Raw genomic sequence first — 24,525 nt, forward strand, 5'->3', positions numbered from 1 at the left:
CTCCCTCTGTGCCTCCTCATTACATCCATGATCTAGTCATATCAAAAATCTATTTTTTTCATATCTACTGGTACTTCTGTAATTCCAGCTACCATTAACTCTCTCCTAGACAATTGTAATAGCCTTCTTTACTGGTTTTTCTGCTTCCACTCTTACCCCAAGTACAATCTATTCTTACAACAATCAGAAAGATTTGTGTGTCGTGGAGGGGGTATATTCTTTTATTTTCCTATTTTTCTCTTTTATTAGTGCATTATAGTTATATATAACAGTTTGCTTCATTTTGACAAAATTGTATATGCATGAAGTAATCAACTTCATAAATCATACTCCATTTTAGTCCCTGGTGCCCACTCTTTTTACATCTCCTCCTTTCCCCAATTCTCCTTCCTCTACTCTACTGGTCTTCCTTTTCCTTGTTTATTTATTTATTTTTGATTGGTTATATGGTGGTGAGTAAAATAAGCCAGACTCAGAAAATCAAGGGTTGAATGTTTTGTTAATATGTGGAAGCTAGAGTAAAATGAGGGGGGAAAAGTGGGGGTTTGATTGGATATAATAAAAATATAGGGAAGATCATTGGAATACAAGGAGATTGAGAGAAGAGGGACAGGAAAGAGAAGGAAATGTAGAATGAATTTAACAAAATCATGCTATGTGCATAAATATGCAGGTGATCTTTACAAACTAAATCATGTTGCTATCCTGCTTATAATAGAATACTAACTCATCACCAGGGTTTACAAGATCCTGTTTTTTTCCTGCTTATTTCCTCACTCTATTACTGCTCCCCTCAATCAGCCAATCCTGAGTATTTTTCCCAAAATCAGCATTAAGCATGTTCCTGCCTCAGGACTTTTGTAGTGTCTATTCCCCTTGTCTGGAGTAATCTTGCCCTAGATCATTATATGAATGACTCCTTCCAAGGTATCTGCTACAATGCCATTTCTTGCAGAGAGGCCCTTTCTGACCATTCTGCCTAAACCATTCTCACTTCTACCACAACCCTATTCCATTGTCCTTGTTTAGAGTTTTTATTGCCTTATCTCCACCAAATATTATCATATATATTTTTGTCTTTTTGTGATTATCGGTCGAGTTTTCCACTTAAAATATAAATTTCATGAGGACAGGCATCTTAAGGAATCAATAGAACAGACTGACTAAGACTGTGATGGCTTCTGGAACCAAACTAAATTCAAATCCCAGTTTTGCCTTCTACTAGCTGTGTATCTCTGGGCAAGTTACATGATTTCTCTGTGGCTTAAAAATTCCTCTTCTGTAATATGAGAACAATATGGATGTCATAAGGTTATTGCAAAAAAATAAACTAACAGCACATGTAAAATGCTATATTCCTAGAGCCTAGAAAAGTGTCTGTCGTGTATTAATTACCCAATAGGTGTTTGGTGAATGAATTAATTAAAACTTGATACCTCCTGTTCCTCTCCTCTCTTTCTGCCTAGTTTTTTTTTTTTTAACTGAAATTTTTCTTCAGGAAGCTTTTCTTTGACTGTCTCCTTGGACTAAGTTGCTTCTCTTCTAATGCATGTTCACAGGAAGCTAGACTTCTTATTCCAAGCCCTGATCACTTGATATAGTTATATATTTATGTTATCTTTTTAGTAGCTTGTTTCTTCCACTAAACTTGGTGAGGGCAGGGCCTTATGTCTATCATATCTACAATGAGATCTCTACTGTCACACATGTATCTGACACATAATTGATAATAAATATTATTTGGATGAATGACTTTTTTCCCTTAGAAATGCTGATTAAGAAACATGGTATTTGGGCTGGGGATGTGGCTCAAGCGGTAGCGCGCTCGCCTGGCATGCGTGCGGCCCGGGTTCAATCCTCAGCACCACATACAAACAAAGATGCTGTGTCTGCTGATAATGAAAAATAAATATTTAAAAAAATTCTCTCTCTCTCTCTCTTTAAAAAAAAGAAACACGGTATTTAATTCAGTACTTTTTATATTCGTTATTTTTAGCTATCCATGACAGCAGAATGTATTTTGGCATATTATACATACATGGAGTATAACTTAATTCTAATTAGGATCCTATTCTGCTTGTACATGATGCAGAGTTACCCTGGTGGTGTATTCAAATACAAGGCTAGGGAGTTATGTCCGATTAATTCTACTGTCCTTCCTATTCCCATTCCCACTCTCTTCCCTTTGTTTCCGTTTGTCTAATCCAATGGACTTCTATTCTTCCCCTCCACACCCACCCTTATTGTAGGTTAACATCCACATATCAGAGTGAACATTTGGCCTTTGGTTTTTGGGGATTCGCTTATTTCACTTAGCATGATATTCTCCATTTCCCTTCATTTACTGGCAAATGGCATAATTTCATTGTTCTTTTTAGCTGAGTAATATTCAATTGTGTGTATATACCACATTTTCTTTATGCATTCATCTGTTGAAGGGCATCCAAGTTGGTTCCATAGCTTGGCTACTGTGAATTGAGCTTCTATAAACACTGATATGGCTATATCACTGTAGTATGCTTATTTTAAGTCCTTTGAGAGTAGACTGAGGAGTGGGATAACTGGATCAAATAGTGGTTCCATCCCAAGTTTTCTAAGGAATCTCCATATTGCCCTTTTCATAGTAATTGCACCAATTTGCAGTCCCACCGGCAATGTATGAGAGTACCTTTTTTCCCTACATCCTTGCCAACATTTATTATTACTTGTATTCTTTATAATTGCCATTTTTGACTGGAGTGAGATGAAACCTCAGTGTAGTTTTAACTTGTATTTCTCTAACTGCTACAGATGTTGAACATTTTTTCATATATTTTTGACCATTCATATTTCTTCTTCTATGAAGTGCCTATTCGGTTCCTCTGCATATTTATTGATTGGGTTATTTGGGTTTTTTGGTGTTAATTTTTTTTGAGTTCTTTGTATGACCTGGAGATTAATATTCCATCTGAAGTACAGGGGTAATCATTTTCTCCCATTCTATAGGCTCTCTGTTCACATTCTTGATTTTTTTTTCAGTGAAGAAGTTTTTAGTTTGATACCATCCCATTTACTGATTCTTGATTATACTTCCTGTGCTTTAGGAGTCTTGTTGAGGAAGTTGGTTCTTAAGCTGACATGATAGAGTGTTGGACCTATTTTTTCTTCTAGTAAGTGCAGGGTCTCTGGTCTAATGCCTAGGTCCTTGATCAACTTTGAGTTGAGTTTTGTAGCACTATTTTTTGAAAGGCAATTCAGAACAAAGGCTGTTGTATCTCTGCCTCCTCTCATAGTTGAGTTCACTATTGAAGCATAGAGATAGACTGTGCATTCAAACATTCTGGTGTCCCCTTTTAAACCTTGATCTATTTCCTGAAAGTAAAAACATGTCAAAAATAGTTTGGCTTACATTTTTTTCTGATTTTTTTTTTTTTTTGTATTTTACGGCCAATATACCTGCCTTCCTTACTCGTTTCTTAGCAGTAACAATGATGTTGACCCTGAAAGAACTAAGTTTTTTTTTTATTCCTGCTACCTCAAATCAGTTTTTCTAATTAAATCATATATTAGAACTCAATGGTTGGCACAGTTCCTAAATATTGTTTCATCCATTACAAATTTCTGATCAATAGAGAACTGAACACTTAGTATGGGAAAGCTACAAGCTTGACATTGATATACTGTTTCAAATGTTGCTTCAGAAGGGGCAGAAGGCTATGGTTTCTTACTTCCCCCCTCATGCCCTATGACATTTTTCTCCCTCTCATTGCTAGCCTGGTTTCTTACAAACATAGCAAGGAATGGGTGAGACAACATTTCCTAAGGAGATCAAAGAGCTAAGGAAAACCCATAGAAATTAAAAGGCTTATCATTTTTCTTTAATTGGACATATTAATTGTTACAAATGGCATGGACCTTCATCCAAGTTCCAGGCCTCTTCTCCCAGACTAACTGCCATCTCCCTTCAATGTCCTTGTATTGGAAGCACAGAGTATGATTTGCCCTCTTAGAGCATCCTGTATTGGAGTACATCAACCAGCTGAAATAATAGAGGCATTCAGAATCCATGGGAGCTATAGCAGTTTAATATAGGCTGTGTGGAGCCATAGGAAGATTGCATGAATCAGGTGTTCTGTTTCTGTCAGCCAAGGTGGGTGACATTGAATAAATCTTTTGCATCTCTTGTCCTCATTTTCTTCATGTGAGATATAGGAATTTAGTGAGGCTTAAAATATATTTGTCAAATTACTGTGAAAAATCAGACTGTTATCCCATAATATATTTAATTTAAACAGATATATTACCACATCTAGACCCTTACCAGACCCATAGACATGGCAAAAGGTAAAGATTGATAAAGGAAGTGGATGGTGGGAAAAAGACCATTCCCAAACTGCTTCCCACACATATCCATACATACTGTACGCTTTTCCCCCAAATAGTTTACTCACTTTTCAAGCACTTTATGTTCATCCAGCACCTCATTTTACTTTTGATCTCTGTATTGTTTTCATATGCATTTCCTTCATTAATCTGCAGGTAATTGGTCCAAATTGACCTCAGGTCTTTGCTTTGTAACTTAGTGTGTGGCCCTGACACATTTTCTTTTTCTATCAGAGTGAATTTTCTACCTTGTTAAAAAGAATGCATCAGCCAAGGTTGGTAGAGCATGCCTAGAATCCCAGCACTCAGGAGGATGACAAGTTCAAGGTCATTTTGAGCAATTTAGCAAGACTGTCTCAAAATTAAAAGCAAAAAGGGCTGGGGATGTGGCTCAGTGGTCAAGTGCCTTGGTTCAATCCCCAGGACCAAAAAAAAAAAAAAGCATCTGCTTATCCCCTTCATGGTGACAGTGAAGATGAAATGATAAACTATACATATAACATATAGTTCTCAGCATAGCAGCCAGTATGGGCCAGGCTCTTATATGGACTTCTTCCTCTTTCTTTTCTATTATAGGACATTGTGAGGCCAATTTATGGATCCAGGTCCACAGGTATTGTGAGCAACCAGTTAAATGATCCTTAAGTGCCATCTGGATAAGGACCTTCAAAACTCGTAGAAAAATGTTAGGCTCCATACCAGGAAGAATTTCCTGTTATGAAACTTATTAAGTCTGGAGTAGAGAGAAGAGAAATTCTTCAGCTCCTTCTCTGGAGAAGATTTAAATCATGTGGACATCTAGAATGGCTTGAGATCCATTACTCCATGATGTATAGAACAGCTGTTCTCCTGTGTTACTAAACCCATGTTACTTCATTTTATAAAGCACTAATTTGCCATAAGCGACTTCATTTTGAATTTAAGTGCCAAAGTAGAATGACCCTCCATCTTTTTTCATACAAGTAAACAACCAATATCTGCCTAGTACAACCATAAGTCACAAATTGATAACTGTGGTAATAAAAATGTCTACCTGTTAGGGGTTGGGATTGTGGCTCAATGGCAGAGTGCTTGCCTTGCATGTATGAGGCACTGGGTTTGATCCTCAGCACCATATAAAAATAAATGAAATAAAATAAAGGTATTGCATCTGAGAAACTGATGTGACCCCATTTTTTAAAAATAAATACATAACAGCAGCTTCTACCTCAAGGCCTGTCCTAAGGAAGGGGGCGTGACCCTTATCCTTGGAAAAAACCCACAGAGCCTTTCTAGGCAGATAGCCGCCCTGCTGAGTTGTTTGTAAGTAAGTAACAGGAGAGATCTGTGGCGCCAGGTGTCTCTGACTTAGTTAGGCTAGGTGAGGACACATAGCAGCCCCAATCAGCATGAGACAGGGAAAATACCTGGGATGCCAGATGACTCCCAAGTAGTTTACGGTGGTTGATAACATGTTGGGAAACCACGAAGTTTAGCACGTACACCCCTCATGGCTTAAACCATGTTTCAAATGAATCCCCCTCCTGTACTAACCAATCACCCCTACCCAACTTGTTCCCGCCAGTGAATGTGCTAATCAATGTTAAGAGTTGTTGTTTGATTTTCCCATGGTATGGAATGATTTGCTGTGTAATGTTGTGATGCATAGAGTACCCTCAGAAACCTATAAAATCTCACTGGACAAAGGGCTGGGACTCAATCCCTGGGACCCTGCATTGGAAACGGTTGTGAGTCCAGGCTCGAGCTTTCAATAAAGACTCTTGTGTGATTGCATCGGTTTCGGCTCCTGGAGGTCTATTGGGGTCCCATGAATCTGGCATTACAGTGTCCACCTACAAGTAAAAAAATATTTTAAAAAAGTCTACCTGTGAATTTACTGAATTAATCAGAAGCATGTGTATGGTGGGCATATCAAATTCATATCAGAAAAAACAGAGCCATTAGCTCTTTGAACACACCAGCCTACTGCATGAAACAATACTCTTACTCAAGGCCCAGATAAGGAGGAGCACCTTGAGACTAGACACTGGGCAGCACCCTGATTCCATCACCTGGTCACTCCTCAAGGTGAGCCTTGCCCAAGGAAATTGTCACAGTGAAAAACTTCTGAATCCATGCTCAGGATTCAGCTGATTGTGGTTTCTTATGCTTGTGATGACCACACACAGCCCACTCCAATTTAACATCTCAAGCTGACTCACCAAGCTTACACTCTGCAACTGTCTTCCATGACAAACCTAGAGTGAGTTCCTGCACTTTGACAGCTCTACACCATGAACAAGTGTGATTTGTGACTTGAGTAGAATAAAAGAACATTGAATCTGCCCAGCTTTTGACTACCAGATTACCCACAAATATTTAAAGAACTGCCACCCCATGAAAGTGGTGTGGCCTGTGAATTGTTATTCAATAAATTCTGACACTATGGAAAAATACAAATGTGTTTGGTCTCTCTTAATGACAGCTTGCTCACAGCACTCAGAAAAGGTGAGGCTCAATCAGAGAGAATGAGTTGGAATTCCTTTAGTTTCAACTAGTTTCTTTAGTTGGAATTGTGAATTAAAGACAACCTTTTGTGCACAGCTCAGTTCTCTGGGGCTGTGTTCTTTCAGTAACTAACTCCCTCTTGCCTGATCTCAATTCTTCTAATCATTGTCCAACTTGCTTCCACTGTCAACTCACTAAGATAACCCTCCAACCTTTTCACTGCTGTACTTTTAAAATTATTTTAATTTAGAATAATCTGGTAGTGTATCTCAATGCTAGAGTGAATGCTAAGCATGCACGAGGACCTGAGTTCAATCCCCAGAACCAAAAAAAAAAAAATGTTTCAATATAATTCTGCATTGTTTGGCACACAATAAGCACTTAATAAATGTGTACTGGATGAATGTGTGCCTACAGGATTGTCAGAATTCTTTAGTTTGATATTCAAAGTATTTCACAAACTGTCTCCAGTCTCTCTCTTCTAGTCTCCCACTTCTCTTTCTCACCTTCACACCCCATGTAAGAACCTTATGCTTCAGACATCCTGAACCACTTGTCCTTTCTTTATGTGTTGTATCTTGTCCTGGAAAGCCCATTCCTTTCTAGGGTCTGGCAAATTCTTAGTTACCATTTGAGACTTATTTACATCTTCTTTTCACAGTTTACACCAATCTATCCATATATTAGGATACCTTACTGTACTGTAATTAATGGGTTACTTTTCAGTCTCTCCTGATTCTCAAAGGCAAGGACCTGCTTTTATATTTGCCTATCCCAGTGCCTCCCTTCAGTACATTCTTCATTGACTTACAATTGACAGTCTGAGCTCAGTAATCATTGAATGAACTGGCAGCTGCAAGGAAAAACGTCCCTCCCCAACCCCAATATATCCCAGTTTTTGTATCAACCCCTCCTCAGTTCCTCCTTTTCCCACCTCTGATCCACTTCCATTTGAATGCCAAAGCCACTAGTCTCCTGGCAGCAACTAAAGCACTTGACCTCTAATTCCCCTGCAGGATTTCTCTCCTAGCCCAAGGCTTGAGTAATTAGCGAGTCCTGGTAACCTTTTGCCAATAGCTAAAGCAAGAGGGTCCCTCGAGGGGGTGTGAATGGGTGTATTTCTCATCTTTCTAGTTGCTTTTGGTAATTTTAACCCCATTCTTCCGCACAGGGTAACCCCATACTCTTGCACTTCTCACAACCTTTGACATAATTATCGGTGACAAACTGATTTAAAGTGCGGCTGCAGGAAGAGAAACAGGCATTAGTCGCTTGGCCTTCTGGGAGTTGTAGTTCTGCAAGCCCCTGGGATGCCTGGCTGGCCCTGGAGCTGCGGACTACAGCTCCCAGCCCTTCTCCAAGCCCCTACCGCACAGACTCAGAGCCCCAAGCCCCGAGGAGGTGGCTACATTGTATCCATTGTATCCCTTGGCTGGTGTACTTGTAGGTTTCTCGGGACGTGAAATTGAGAGTGAAAAGCATGGCAGATGAACAAGAAATCATGTGCAAATTGGAAAGCATTAAAGAGATTAGGTAAGTAGCACGAACAGCATTCCCTGCTCCACCCTCCTTGAGATCCCCCTATCCCCGCCCCAATCCCTCGCTAAGGGAGAGGGCTTTACCTATGGAAAGTATCTATTGTTGGACTACTTGCAGAGGGGATCTGGAAAGGGGCGCATTCGCCACAGGTAAGGTGAGGTTCGGAGAGCGGGGTCTGGGGATATTTGGAACCGAGAGTAGTAGAAACAGAGGGAGAGAAAGGAAGGGAGCGCCCTTGCCAGCTGTGACTGAGAAAGCACAGATGGAGACACTAGAGGCTGGTCCCAAGACAGCTTTATTTTTCCTGGGCTGGGGGTCAAGGTTGGCATTTACAGACGCATTATTTAAAAGTACTTGTTGACTTTAAGGTGTCTTTGGCGTCTTGCTGTTTTGTTGAGATTTTCTTTCCCCGGTCTCCGGTTTAACTTCAGGACCTGGAGCTCAGGAAAGCCTTTGATAGCTGAGTCTACCGCGTCAAAGCTAGTGGTGGCTGCTGGTGGCCAGGGGACTGAGGGTGCAGAGGAATCCTAGCGGGTGGGGACTGGGAGGATGGCGCGCACTGGTTTTCATTTTACTTAGTTGCCACTTTCTTTCTATCCCGCCTCAGTTGGGGGATGGGAGCTATGGGATTGAGGATGGGGTCACCACACTGAGATGACGACAGCAGCTCTGAGAAGCTAGAGAAGGGTGGGTGGCAAAGTGGGAGTTGCGAAAGTCCACCATCCCAGTTACTCCTGGAGCAGCTTTGTCAAGGCGATGATGTTGTCCTTGCTGGGAACATAACTGTGCCTGGTGGGCTGACTGTGTGGGCCAGCATTATGCTTTCTTTTGTCTTCCCTGCACTGCCTTAGCCCCTACTTTGACTCCCACTCTCTGAGGGTGACTTAAGTTGGGTTGTCTCCGTGTCTCTGTGGCGTGTTTTTCAGTGAAAATGGGTGGAGCATGTTAAGTGAGTCTCTTTAAGAAATACGACCATGAGATTTAACCCTGGGAGTGCCTAGTGAGATCTGTACATCCTTCTTCCTCTGAAGAAGTTGCATCTCTCCTTCTGCAGGGGAGGGGAAGGAAGAAAATTATTATTTATTGAGATCCTGATGTGCCATACACTCTGACCTACTTTCATTCATTTCTGCAAATCCTCTGATCTTTGTACTCCTCCTTTAGAGCTGGAAAATGGAGGCTCAGAAAATTTGAATACCCCAGAGCCACACAGCTTGAAAATGCCACATTTTGGTTTGTGATATTGGGAATTGAACCCAGATCTTCACATATCCTAAGGCAAGCACTCTACTACAGAACTATATCCCCAGCCCTTTTTATACTTTGAGACAGGGTATTGCTTACTTGTCCAGGCTGGCCTCAAACTTGGGATCCTTCCGCACTGTGCTCCTTGAAAATGCCATATTTTGACAGGAACTCAAGTCTGCCTACAGAGAGGCCCTGTTTTGCCTGCTATCTCCCACAGAAGGACTGGGAAGGTGGAGGGAATTTATTTTTCTACAAAAGCATCAGTTGGTAGGGAGGGAGAGTCATTGTTGCAGGAGAGTGCTAACTGTCATAACAATGCAGCTAATAAGATGTCCGGGCTTGCAAATGGAAAACCAAGTTGTCTACTCTCACTGGGCTTTAAAAGAAGACTGTCTCATCCCCAGAGAAGGACCATACCACAACAAGGACTTTCATCCCCAATGAAAACAGACCACACCCAAGGGAGAACACCTGGGGAGCCATGATTTCTACCCTCAAGTGCTATCTAGGAGGTTTTCCTCTAACCAGTTGGGATGGGATCAACAGAGATTTAGAGAGAAGGCTGAACTCCTGCCACTAACCAGCATTAACAAAGATGATTCACCCTGGAAGTCCAAAAGAGACCTAATGGAGAAACTGGACTTCTGTTGAACTTCCATGAAGGGGATATCAGAGGAAGCCTGCTGAGACAAAAGATGTAAGTAAGCCAACTTTTAATGAAAAACCACTTACCATACCAACATAGCAACTTGAATGAGAATATTTATGTATTTATTTTGGGAGGGGTGCCGGGGATGGAACTCAGGGGCACCTGACCACTGAGCCACATCCCCAGTCCTATTTTGTATTTTATTTAGAGACAGGGTCTCACTGAGTTGCTAGTACCTCACTTTTGCTGAGGCTGGCTTTGAACTCATGATCCTCCTACCTCAGCCTCCTGAGCCACTGAGATTACAGGTGTGCACCACTGCTCCTTGCTGAAAGGGGTTTTAAAATATAGATCATAAAAAATGTTGCAATGTACAACTACAACATACTTGAAATAAATGATAAAAAAGAAAATTACAACAAATATGTAGAAAGTCTCAACAACAAGAAAATAAAATAAAGAAGCAGCAAAAAATATTAGAATTGAAAAATATAACAAGGCTCTAAAAATTCAACGGGTGGTCTCCACAGCAAGGTGGAGAAGAGAGGAAAAATATTAGCTTAAACATGAAACAATAGAAGTGTCTGCAAGACTATCACAGAAACTTTAACATTGATACCAACAGATTCCTAGTAGGAAAGGAGAAAAGAAACAGGATTGATAAAGAACTTGAAGAAAAATGGCTAAAATTTCCAAAATTGTGTGAAATGACTTACAAATACACAAAGGGGATTAAATAGAATCAACAAAAAGAAATCCATTCTAAGATGTGCTGTAACCAACCTTCTGAAAAAGAAGAAAAAGGAAAAACTCTTGAAGGGAAGACAGTCTTAAGAGAACCAATACCTTACCTATACCTACAAGAAAAAAAAATAGAATGACAGATTTCTGATCAGAAACTGATAAGATCCTAGCAGCAAGTGGCATATTTTTCAAGTGTTGAAGAAAAAGAAATGTTAACCCAGAACTTTATGACCAGTGATAATATTTTTTGAATGAAGGCATAATCAAGACATTGTCAGATGAAGGACAATTGGGGGAATTTATCAGCAGATCTATCCTGAAAATGGACAAAAGTTTGCAAAACAGAAAAAAGAAGGAGCCAAGGAAGGAAGAACAAATGCTGTAAGCAAAAACATAGGTAAATATGGCATAATTCCCTTTTTCTTTTCAAATTTCTTAATAATTTTTATGATTGAAGGGTAATTAAAATTATCTAATGGGATTTCATGTATGTAGATGAAATATGTATGACATTTATAAATGGGTGTATGAAAAGAAAGAAAAAGGAGAAAAGCTTTCTGTACTTAACTAAGGCTGATAAAATGATGATGTCAGAAGATGGTGATAAATTTTGTGTATATAATGTAGTACTGAGATCATAACACTAAAAACCTATATAAAAAGATGAAAATAAAAACATTAAAAATAAATCTTTGGGGCTGGGGATGTGGCTCAAGCAGTAGCGCCCTCGCCTGGCATGTGCGGGGCACTGAGTTCGATCCTCAGCACCACATAAAAGTAAAATAAAAAAAGATGTTGTGTCCACCGAAAACTAAAAAATAAATATTAAAAAAATTCTCTCCTTCCTGTCTCTCTCTCTCTCTCTCTCTCTCTCTCTCTTCTCTCTCTCTTCTCTCTCTCTCTCTCTCTTTTAAAAAAATAAATCTTAATGGGATTCTGAAAAAAGTGTAATTTACTGAAGGAAGGCAGAAGAAAGGAAACTGAGAAACAAAGAAGAGAGAAAACAAACAATAGAAAAATAAAAAGGCGGATTTAGTTTAACATCTCAATAATTATGGTAAATAAAAATAATGTAAATAGACCAATTAAAGTAGAGATTGGCAGAGAGGATTTAAGAAAAACATAATTAATTTTATGATGTCATTTAACCAACTCACTTAAAAAATAATGATATAAGTAGCTGAGATTAAAAGTATGGGAAAAGATACCATGAAAGAATTAATCAAAAGAAAGCAAAAGTGGCTTACTTATTATCAAAGAAAACAGATACCAGAGTAAAAAAAAAAATCCCAGAGAGAGGTAGGGACACTGCATAATGAAAAAGGGTTAATCAACCAAGGAGATATGATTCCAAAAATTATATGTTTCAAAAATGACTTAAAATAAATTGTTTTGGCAATTTTACATTAATATACAGCATTTAAATCCCTTGGTTTATGAATTTAGAATGCAGGAAGTATTACAAATATACACTTGATGTCCATAGACAAACACATATGAGAGGCAGAAGGAAACAGCAAAGGAAGAAGCCAGAAAGAACTAGGAAAAGGAACAAACATTTGCTGAGAATGAACTATTTTAAAAGCTCTTTTAAAAGCTCATTTAATCTTCATCCTTCCCAATGGAAATCTGTGCTGAGAATTATTATTCCAATTTTATACACAAGGAACTGAGATTTACAAGAAGTTAGGCAACCAATCTATGGTGACACAGCTATGGAAAAAAGTGTATCCTACTCACATGGCACACATTTTAATGACATTTTTTATTGATTATTTAAAGCATTACATAGCTCATGATATATCATCTTTCATACATTTGACTCAAATTGTGTTTTGAACTCCCATTTTCACCCCAAATACAGATTGCAGAATCACATCTGACATTTTTTTTTTAATTTTATTTTTTTTATTGGTTGTTCACAACATTACAAAGCTCTTGACATTTAATACTCTTACAAATGCTGATAATCTGATTACTCATGGCTCATGGTTCTTCAACTGCTCTAAATTATAATTACCATTATCCCAGATTTCTTAATTTATAAGCAAAGCAGCCTGTTTCTGTTATAAATGGAATATTCATGGGGCTGAAGCAGTGATAATGATGGCATCACCACCTAAGGAATTCAAGCTCAGAGCCTTTCCACACACAGAGACCCAGAAACATACCCAGAACTCACACACACCAATGGCAGAATTTGCATTGGGAACAGCCTCAGGAATGGATTCTTTCATCTAAGCCCATTCCCTGCTCCTGCTCTGACCATGTGCCAAGCCTAGCACAATCCTACTCCAACACTATTCTTCAGACCTCAGGCCTTCTTCATCTATTCCTTGGGCTTTTAAGTGGTAAGGAAGGAGCATGTGGATATATGGAAAAGGAAAAACAAGAATTGAAGAAACAGAAGGTGGAATAAAAAGAGGGAAAATTCCCATTGTTCACAGTGTCTTTTTTAAAATATAGGCCATTGCACATGGTTAACTTTAAATCAAATTAAGTCAGTTGCTTATTGTATTATTGAACTTTAATTTTAAAAATAAGATGGAGATTATCAACATAAGAGTTAGTGGGCATACAATGGGAAAGATTTTGTTACAGTTTCCTGTGTGTGTTTGTGTGTGAGGTAATGATGGGAACTTCATTTCTCACTTAGGTCATTTCTTAGTCTTTATCTGTTGGACAAACATTTGTCCATCAACTTTACCATGGCACTCAAGACTCTGCCCCACAAATCACATCTAGATTCTTCATTTCCACTTATATGCTACTAATCCTTTCCTTCACTCTGTCCTTTAGCCATGGAGAAGTTCCTAATTCATAACTTCCATTCCTCTAGGGTTCTTCCTGTGTAGATGCCTCATTCCACATTCTAAATCTGTAAATCCTACTCATATTTCTGTAAATCCTACTCACATTTCAAGAAATTCCCAGAGGAAATGCCACTTCTCTCAAACTTTCTCAAAGTCCCCAGAGCAAATGAATCAGGCTCCCCCCAGCCCTGCATGCTCTATGGGAATATTTATTCTAGCACTCACATTAACACGTCTTACTTTACAGTTTTGTCATGTGTCTCAGTCCTTTCCACCCTTCCTTCCTCCCTTTGTCCTTTCCTCCCTTCTGTCCTCCTTTTTCCTCCTCAGCCAGCACTCTGGCAGGCTGCAGGCTCCTCTGAGAGTGGGCTTCAGAAGTGACACTGGGGCTGTGCCTAGTCAGGAGCAAGGCACAGGACAGCTGGGAGCTCTGGGACTAGGGATGGGTGAGTTAAGCCAAACAATGCTGACCTCAGCAGAAAGCATGGAAAGGAGTGAGCATTGGTGTTGAGCTGTATAAAATCTTCAAGTGGACTACATTATGAAACCTGTTTTCCCACAGCAGCGGTTTTCTCAGACGAGCAAATAAATATTAACTGAAAGAACACTTGTTCCTTAAGCAATGATCTCACATTCCTGGAGGCAGCAGGATAGGCTGACTCTTTATTCACACAGTGGCATTTACAGAGCACTTATCCTGGGCCAACACAGGGCTATGCTATTCTGTGGAGTTTTGCCACTTTGGATGAATAGCACGTGATCTGAACGATCCTCCAAAAAATTCAACAGATCTGATCTATCCCTAGTTCCAGACTCACATATTCCACTGCCCAGTTAACCTAGCACACTGCATGTGACACTGGTATCTCCAACAGGCCCAACAGAATTCTCAACTCCAGACCAATCATTAGCACAGTGGGATCAAACTTGATCATGATTCAAGTTATACCTGGAGGGCCTTTAAATTATAGATTGCTGGGCCCCATCCCCAGGGTCTCTGGTTCAGCAACACTGGGGTGGGGCCTGAGAATTCACATTTCTAATAAGATCCTAGGCAATGCTACTGGTGCTGCTGCAGCAACCATCCTTGGAAACCACTGCATTCATAAGGCCTGGTGAGTTGTACCTCCACAATATTATCTGGTTCTGTCCACTTCTCACCATGTCCTTTACTCATCAGTATACACAGGAAACTCTCCAGCCCCTTCCACTAGCCAGTGTCTATTCACTGATCATTCCTTATCAAATGCTGTAAGTCCCAGCTCTGCTGCCCTGCTTTTTGAGTGAGCATTGGTGCTGAGTCACCTATGAAGCTGGGTCACAGGTGAGCCTGCCAAGTTTGTCCCAGGAATGATGATCCATATCCCTAGCCCCTCTTCTTTCCTCCTCTATGATAGCCAGCAAGGAGTCATTGGGAAGAAAATAAGCAGGAGAATGTTTTTGCCTTGGCCAGTGCTTGGAGAGGCAGTGGCCCAGGAGAAGCTCACGAATCCCATTTCAAGGTTCAACACAGTTCCATGATGTGTCCTATTTCACCCTAAAATGTGTGGCTGAACTAGCATAAGAATTCACCCTGTTGGCTTGTTTTCATTGACTTTAAATCCATCATATGATGAAAATCCTAGGTGTGATGGAAGGTGATCAGGCTCACAACACTGTGTCTTTTACTTCTTAAATTTTTAGTCTTAGGTAAGTCACTTTATTCCTTTCAATCTCAAATCCTTAATCTGTACAAATGAAGTTGACCATACTGCTTGTATTGGTATGATGAGAATTAAATTTCTTAGCCTATAAAGTGGCAGCACAGTTGCTAGAACAATATTAGGCTCCACAAATATAATAGGCATTATTATTAAGTGTTTTTATTAAATTATCTAGCCTTTCTGAAGACTAGATTCCTTTTCAGTTCCTAGCACTAATGGCTTCTTAATAAATTCTAACAAAATAAATGAAATCTTCCCTAACATTTACTTCTCCCTTTCAGACCTACTTGTCTTCCTTCTCTGCAGCTATTGATGTTGTAATCAGTTCTCTATTTTTACCATCTATTTGTTCTCACTTATTATCATTCCAAATGTAATTAAATGTTCCTGTCCACTTATGGCCAAAACAATGTGATAAGTGATATGGAGGTTCAAAAGAGAAAGATGGCATGCTGCCAGTCTTTTTTTTTCTTTGATTTTTTTTATTGGTTGTTCAAAACATTACATAGTTCTTGATATATCATATTTCACACTTTGATTCAAGGGGGATATGAACTCCCATTTTTACTCCGTATACAGATTGCAGAGTCACATCAGTTACACTTCCACTGATTTACATATTGACATACTCATGTCTGTTGTATTCTGCTGCCTTTCCTATCCTCTACTACCCCCCCTCCCCTCCCCTCCCCTCCCCTCCCCTCCCCTCCCCTCTTCTCTCTCTACCCCCTCTACTGTAATTCATTTCTCCCCCTTGTATTATTTTCCCTTTCCCCTCACTTCCTCTTGTATGTAATTTTGTATAACCCTAAGGGTCTCCTTCCATTTCCAAGCAATTTCCCTTCTCTCTCCCTGTCCCTCCCACCTCTCATCCCTGTTTAATGTTAGTCATCTTCTCATGCTCTTCTTCCCTACTCTGTTCTTAGTTACTCTCCTTATATCAAAGAAGACATTTGGCATTTGTTTTTTAGGGATTGGCTAGCTTCACTTAGCATAATCTGCTCTAATGCCATCCATTTCCCTCCAAATTCTATAATTTTGTCATTTTTTTAATGCAGAGTAATACTCCATTGTGTATAAATGCCACATTTTTTTTATCCATTCGTCTATTGAAGGGCATCTAGGTTGCTTCCACAGTCTTGCTATTGTGAATTGTACTGCTATGAACATCGATGTAGCAGTGTCCCTGTAGCATGCTGTTTTTAGGTCTTTAGGGAATAGACCCAGAAGGGGAATAGCTGGATCAAATGGTGGTTCCATTCCCAACTTTCCAAGAAATCTCCATACTGCTTTCCAAATTGGTTGCACCAATTTGCAGTCCCACCAACAATGTACAAGTGTACCCTTTTCCCCACATCCTCGCCAGCACTTGTTGTTGTTTGACTTCATAATGGCTGCCAATCTTACTGGAGTGAGATGGTATCTTAGGGTGGTTTTGATTTGCATTTCTCTGACTGCTAGCGATGGTGAGCATTTTTTCATGTACTTGTTGATTGATTGTATGTCCTCCTCTGAGAAGTGTCTGTTTAGGTCCTTGGACCATTTGTTGATTGGGTTATTTGTTATCTTATTGTCTAATTTTTTGAGTTCTTTATATACTCTGGATATTAGGGCTCTATCTGAAGTGTGAGGAGTAAATATTTGTTCCCATGATGTAGGCTCCCTATTTACCTCTCTTATTGTTTCTTTTGCTGAGAAAAAACTTTTTAGTTTGAGCAAGTCCCATTTGTTGATTCTAGATATTAATTCTTGTGCTATGGGTGTCCTATTGAGGAATTTGGAGCCTGACCCCACAGTATGTAGGTCGTAGCCAACTTTTTCTTCTATCAGATGCCTTGTCTCTGGTTTGATATCAAGCTCCATGATCCATTTTGAGTTAACTTTTGTGCATGGCGAGAGAAAGGGATTCAGTTTCATTTTGTTGCATATGGATTTCCAGTTTTCCCAGCACCATTTGTTGAAGATGCTATCCTTCCTCCATTGCATGCTTTTAGCCCCTTTATCAAATATAAGAAAGTTGTAGTTTTGTGGGTTGGTTTCTGTGTCCTCTATTCTGTACCATTGGTCCACCCGCCTGTTTTGGTACCAATACCATGCTGTTTTTGTTACTATTGCTCTGTAGTATAGTTTGAAGTCTGGTATCACTATACCACCTGATTCACACTTCCTGCTTAGCATAGTTTTTGCTATTCTGGGTCTTTTATTTTTCCATATGAATTTCATGATTGCTTTCTCTATTTCTACAAGAAATGCCGTTGGGATTTTGATTGGCATTGCATTAAACCTATAGAGAACTTTTGGTAATATCGCCATTTTGATGATGTTAGTTCTGCCTATCCATGAACAGGGTATATTTTTCCATCTTCTAAGATCTTCTTATACTTCTCTCTTTAGGGTTCTGTAGTTTTCATTGTATAAATCTTTTACCTCTTTTGTTAGGTTGATTCCCAAGTATTTTATTATTTTTGAGGATATTGTGAATGGAGTGGTTGTCCTCATTTCCATTTCAGAGGGTTTGTTGCTGATATACAGGAATGCCTTTGATTTATGCATGTTGATTTTATATCCTACTACTTTGCTGAACTCATGTATTAGCTCTAATAGTTTCTTTGTAGACCCTTTTGGGTCTGCTAGGTATAGAATCATGTCATCTGCAAATAGTGATAATTTAAGTTCTTCTTTTCCTATTTTTATGCCTTTAATTTCTTTCGTCTAATTGCTCTGGCCAGTGTTTCGAGAACTATGTTGAACAGAAGTGGTGAGAGAGGGCATCCCTGTCTTGTTCCAGATTTTAGAGGGAATGCCTTCAATTTTTCTCCATTCAGAATGATGCTAGCCTGGGGCTTAGCGTAGATTGCTTTTACAATGTTGAGGTATGTTCCTGTTATCCCTATTTTTTCGAGAGTTTTGAACAAAAAGGGATGCTGTACTTTGTCGAATGCTTTTTCTGCATCTATCGAGATGATCATGTGGTTCTTATTTTTAAGTCTATTGATGTGGTGAATAACATTTATTGATTTCCGTATATTGAACCAGCCTTGCATCCCAGGGATGAATCCTACTTGATCATGGTGTACAATTTTTTTGGTATGATTTTGTATCCAATTCGCCAGAATTTTATTGAGGATTTTTGCGTCTAGGTTCATTAGAGATATAGGTCTGTAGTTTTCTTTCTTTGAAGTGTCTTTGTCTGGTTTAGGCATCAGGGTGATGTTGGCCTCGTAGAATGAATTTGGAAGTTCTCCCTCTTTTTCTATTTCCTGAAATAGCTTGAAAAGTATTGGTATTATTTCCTCTTTAAAGGTTTTGTTAAACTCTGCTGTATACCCATCCGGTCCTGGGCTTTTCTTAGTTGGTAGTCTTTTGATGGTTTCTTCTATTTCCTCAATTGATATTGGTCTGTTTAGGTTGTCTATATCCTCCTGTCTCGATCTGGGCAGATCATATGACTTAAGAAATTTATCGATGCCTTCACTATCTTCTATTTTATTGGAGTATAAGGATTCAAAATAATTTCTGATTATCTTCTGTATTTCTGAAGTGTCTGTTGTGATATTGCCTTTTTCATCCTGTATGCTAGTAATTTGAGTTCTCTCTCTTCTTCTCTTCGTTAGCATGGCTAAGGGTCTGTCGATCTTATTTATTTTTTCAAAGAACCAACTTTTAGTTTTATCAATTTTTTCAATTGTTTCTTTTGTTTCGATTTCATTAATTTCAGCTCTGATTTTAATTATTTCTTGCCTTCTTCTTCTTTTGCTGTTATTTTGCTCTTCTTTTTCTAGGATTTTGAGATGAAGTATGAGATCATTTATTTGTTGGTTTTTTCTTTTTTTAAGGAATGAACTCCATGCAATGAATTTTCCTCTTAGAACTGCTTTCAATGTGTCCCATAGATTCCGATATGTTGTGTCTGTGTTTTCATTTATCTCTAAGAATTTTTTAATTTCCTCCTTAATGTCTTCTATAACCCATTGATCATTCAGTAACCTATTGTTCATTCTCCAAGTGATGCATGATTTTTCTTTCCTTCTTTTATCATTGATTTTCAGTTTCATTCCATTATGGTCACATAAGATGTATGGTATTATCTCTACTCCTTTATATTGTCTAAGAGTTGCCCTGTGACATAATATATGATGTATTTTTGAGAAGGATCCATGTGCTGCTGAGAAAAAAGTGTAACTGCTTGATGTTGGGTGGTATATTCTATTTTTTTTTTGAGACAATTTTTTTAAATATTTATTTTTTAGTATCGGCAGACATAACATCTTTGTTGGTATGTAGTGCTGAGGATCGAACCTGGGCCGCACGCACCCCAGGCGAGCGTGCTACCACTTGAGCCACTTCCCCAGCCCCTTGGGTGGTATATTCTATATATGTCAATTAAGTCTAGGTTGTTAATTGTGTTATTGAGTTATATAGTTTCCTAATTCAACTTTTGTTTGGAAGAACTGTTCAGTGGTGAGAGAGGTGTGTTGAAGTCTCCCATGATTATTGTATGGTGGTCTATTAGACTCTTGAACTTGAGAAGAGTTTGTTTGATGAACATAGCTGCACCATTGTTTGGGGCATATATATTTATGATTGTTATGTCTTGTTGGTGTATGGTTCCCTTGAGCAGTATGTAGTGTCCCTCTTTATCCCTTTTGATTAACTTTGGCTTGAAATCTATTTTATTTGATATGAGTATGGACACTCCTGCTTGTTTCCGAAGTCCATATGAGTGATATGATTTTTCCCAACCTTTCACCTTCAGTCTATATATGTCTTTTCCTATCAAATGCGTCTCCTGTAGGCAGCATATTGTTGGGTCATGTTTTGTGATCCATTCTACTAGCCTGTGTCTCTTAATTGGTGAGTTTAAGCCATTAACATTTAGGGTTATTATTGAGATATGGGTTATCCTTCCAGCCATATTTGTTTATTTATGTTACTGAATATGGTTTGTTTTCCTCTTTGATTATTTTCCCCCCTTTACTGTCCTACCTCCCACTGTTGGTTTTCATTGTTATTTTCCATTTCCTCTTCCTGTAATGTTTTGCTGAGGATTTTTTGGAGAGATGGTTTTCTAGCTGCAAATTCTTTTAACTTTTTTTTATCGTGGAAGGTTTTAATTTCATCTTCCATCTTGAAGCTCAGTTTTGCTGGATACACAATTCTTGGTTGGAACCCATTTTCTTTCAGTGTTTGAAATATGTTATTCCAGGATCTTCTAGCTTTCGAAGTCTGTGTTGAGAGATCAGCTGTTATTCTGATTGGTTTACCCCTAAATGTAATCTGTTTCCTTTCTCTTCTAGCTTTTAAAATTCTCTCCTTATATTGTATGTTGGGCATCTTCATTATAATGTGTGTAGGTGTGGATCTCTTATGATTATGCACTTTCGGCGTCCTGTAGGTTTCTAGGATTTGGGATTCTGTCTCGTTCTTCCAGTCTGGGAAGTTTTCTCGAATTATTTCATTGAGTAGATTGCTCATTCCTTTGGTTTGGAGCTCTGTGCCTTCCTGTATCCCAATGACTCTTAAGTTTGGTCTTTTAATGTTATCCCATATTTCTTGGATATTCTGCTCATGGTTTCTTAACAGTCTTGCTGAGCTGTCTATGTTCTTTTCAAGTTGAAATACTTTGTCTTCATTGTCTGATGTTCTATCTTCTAAGTGTTCTACTCTGCTGGTAGTATTCTCAATTGAGTCTTTAAGTTGGTTTATTGCTTCCTGCCTTTCTAGGATTTCTGTTTGTTTTTTATAACCTCTATCTCCCTGTATAGTTCATGTTTTGCTTCCTGGATTTGTTTATGTATTTCATTGTTGAAGAGATCTTTCATTGTCTGATTTTGCTGTCTGATGTCTTCCTTGAGACTCCAGATCATCTGAAGCGTGTATCTCCTGAATTCTTTATCTGACATTCCATCTGCTGCAGATATTACCTCTTGTAACGTTGAGTTGACCTGCATTGCTTGTGGTCCTTTCTTTCCTTGTCTCTTCATACTGTTCGTGTTTCTTTCTGTTTACTGAGACTGTTGTGTTATTGAATTTTCCCCCTATATATTTGTATTACTCTTGTATAGTTGCAAAGTCTCCCACGCAGGCGCGGGCAGGGGCTCTGCTCCTCCTCCAATTGGGGCACTGTGCCTACCACATCGGCAGGCTGCTGGGCCTGTTCTGCTGGTTGGTAGCAGGTGCGCCTACCTTGCATGCGCGTGGGGCGGCTCTGCCACTCCCAGGTTGCTGGGCCTGACCTGCTGGTGGGTTGCAGGTCCGGCTACCTTGCAGGCGCGGGGGGAGGGTGCACACCTATTTGTATTTAGACAGTTATGCGAAATGGAGGACGTAATGCTTGGGATGAAAGTTGGGGGGAAGGGGAAGGTAGGTGCTCTTGAAAAGAAAGAAGGAGAGGGAGATAGATAGCATAGAGGAGAATGGAAAGAGCAGTAAAACTTGGAAGGGGAGAGAGAGAGGGAAAAGGGAGAGAAAAAATTAAAATGAAATAGGAAATAAAATTAGGTCTTAGAGATCCGTTTTCTTCTCTTCCCGTAGGCAAAGCTGTGCCCTCCGGGCTGAGTTTTGCCCTCAATGTGTCAACAGCAATCCCTGTAAGGCGGTTCCTGGGAGTCTCTCATCCTGTTGGTCCAGAGCCGTTTCACTTCTACGGCCCCTCCTCCCCTTCCTCCTGCCAGCCAGCCAGGTGCTGCTCACCGGAGGCAGTTCCCCAAGGATTTGGTTACACTTTCAGCCCCACCGAGTGCTCTATTTCCCTAACTACTGAGCACTCTCGCTGTCATTCATCTAAGCCCCAGTGCTGTGGAGCTGTGGTCTGGGAGTCAATTGTTTAATTTTTCCAGACCCCTTTGGTGGGCAAACCTTCGGAATCTGGCAGCTAAGACCATTGGTGTCGCTGCTGGTGGTAATAGGAGTTGGGGGTCGAGGATCCCCTCTACTTCCCTCAGCCCCTACAGTCACAACCACACTGCTGGTGGTAGGAGGAGTTGGGGGTCTGGAGTGTCCTCTGTTTCCCTCCGCCCCTACCGTCACACCCTCTCAGTTCGCGGTTGGGGGATTTGGGGGTGGGGAGTCGTCTCTGCTTCCCTCTGCCCCTACAGTCACGCCCTCGTCACTGGCAGTAGGGGGAGTTGGGGGTCGAGAGTCCTTTGGCCCTTACGGTCACGCCCACGGAGAGATTTTGAAGTTTCCCGGTTGTTTCTATCTGGTGTGGGTGGGAGTCACACACCTGCTAAAGTAGATTCCGCTGGGAAGGAATCTCTTTGGCCGAACTTTGGTGACTTCCCCTCTCTGCTATGGTGGGCCCCTGGCTCCTTGCCGGAGTGTCCGAAGGGAGTGGTGGAACTGGCTTGTCTTTGGTCTGACACAATCTCTGGTTTTAGTTTCCAGTTCGCTATTTCGTAAAGGGTTGGTTAGATTCCCTTCACGCTGTCTCGGGGGGGGGGGAGCCGTTCGCCGGGTAGGCGGGGCTGTTAGTAGAGCCAGGAGGGCACGGGCTGTCTGCTGGGCCAGGCGGGGACACTTCTCGCTGCGCCGGGCCGCCGGGGGCTGCCTGTAGAGCCGGGCAGCTGCGGCCGTGTGGCTAAGATCCGGGCGTGTGGGGTGGCCGTTCGCTGAGCGAGAGCGGGGCCTCCCGGGACGGCAAGATGGCGGGTGCCGTCTACGGGTTCGGGCGGGCCGCGCCGCTCGGGGCCGCCGGCCGCTTTCTGTAGTGGCTAGTGGCCGCGGGATTGTACCTCTGCACCCGCCGGGGGGCTGCCTGTAGAGCTGGGCAGCTGCAGCCGCGTGGCTACGAGCCTGGCAGGCGTGGTGGTCGTTCGCAGAGCGAAAGCAGGGCCTCCCCGGGACGGTGGGATGGCGGGTGACGTCTGCGGGTTCGGGTGGGCCGCGCCGCTCTGGCCCGCCGGCCTTTTGCAGAAGTGGCTGGTGGCTGCGGGACTGGACCTCCGCGTCCGTGTGGCCGGCCAAGATCCACTTGTCTGGGACAAACTTACACTTCTAATAAACCTACCAATTCCCGGCAGGTCCCCTCTTAATGGAATTTTGCTAGAAATTCCTCAGTAGGTAGACTGCCGCTGTTCCAATGGGTCTTTCTGATCCCATTAATGTGGAGACATTGGAATCGCTGCTTCCTCGCTGGCGGCCATGTTGGATCCCCCGCTGCCAGTCTTTAAAAGTTTCTTGTGTATATAATTATCTTCATTTCAAATTGCAGAGGACCCAGAGGATGGTGGCTGTGTAGCTTTTGATAGTTCCTTTCCCATTTGTGGACTTTGTTCATTATCTCTAGTATGAAGAGGATTTATTTAATTTGTTTCTTTGAAATAATGTTGTGAGGAGCCCCATGGGTTCCAGGGAGATTCATCTTAGACCACTCTGGTAGAATAAGGTGGGGGTGAACTTGAAGTGAGTATAATGACTCTGGGGGTCCCATTTCTACTTCATCCATAATAGTTTTGATTTGTATGTACTATTTATATATTTGTCCTCAATTATTTATTTGAAGCAAGGGGTCTTCTCATCATGAATGCACAGGAACCAGAACAGTGCTTGCTTTATACAGTGTTTGTCTGCTTGAGTGATGAAAGTTGTAAAGGAATTGAAACTAGTATTTGTGTGTATCTAAGGAGAAGATGGCATGAAGCTCTCTCTGTAAATCTGAGAATCACAACACTTTGATTCAGATTTAATCATTGCTCAAACTGCCCAGTTGCTTGTCAGAGTAGGGAAGTTTGAGCATAAAATACTATGTTTAAAGAGCATAGGAAATGCAAAGAACCTCAAGGGAAAAATTCTCTCTTTGTTTCTTTTTTTCTTTACATTCTCTCTGTGTTTCTTTTTCTTTCTCTCTTTTTCCTTTTTCTTCTTTCTGTTCCTTGTGTGTATCTCCTTCAGCAGATTTTAGAATTTGTTTGTTTCTTCTATACATGCCTTTTGAACAAATCACTTATTTTCCTGAAAAACATGAACAGAACAGAAAGAG

The 24,525-nt window shown here is 40.5% G+C and overlaps 1 protein-coding gene across 2 annotated transcripts in view; it reads left to right on the plus strand.

Moving 5' to 3' along the window:
* Nucleotides 1-8,213: 8,213 nt before the first annotated feature.
* Nucleotides 8,214-24,525, plus strand: part of ZC4H2 (zinc finger C4H2-type containing) — a 35,330-nt gene continuing 19,018 nt past the window's right edge. For both annotated transcript variants that reach the window (XM_081276525.1, XM_081276526.1), the window contains exon 1: nucleotides 8,214-8,382. In XM_081276525.1, coding sequence (XP_081132651.1) covers nucleotides 8,330-8,382 — 53 coding nt within the window. In that variant the 5' untranslated portion in view covers nucleotides 8,214-8,329. The remainder of the gene's footprint in view (nucleotides 8,383-24,525) is intronic.

The sequence above is a fragment of the Spermophilus citellus genome, assembly GCF_964194105.1.
Source record: "Spermophilus citellus genome assembly, chromosome: X".
NCBI lineage: Eukaryota > Metazoa > Chordata > Mammalia > Rodentia > Sciuridae > Spermophilus > Spermophilus citellus.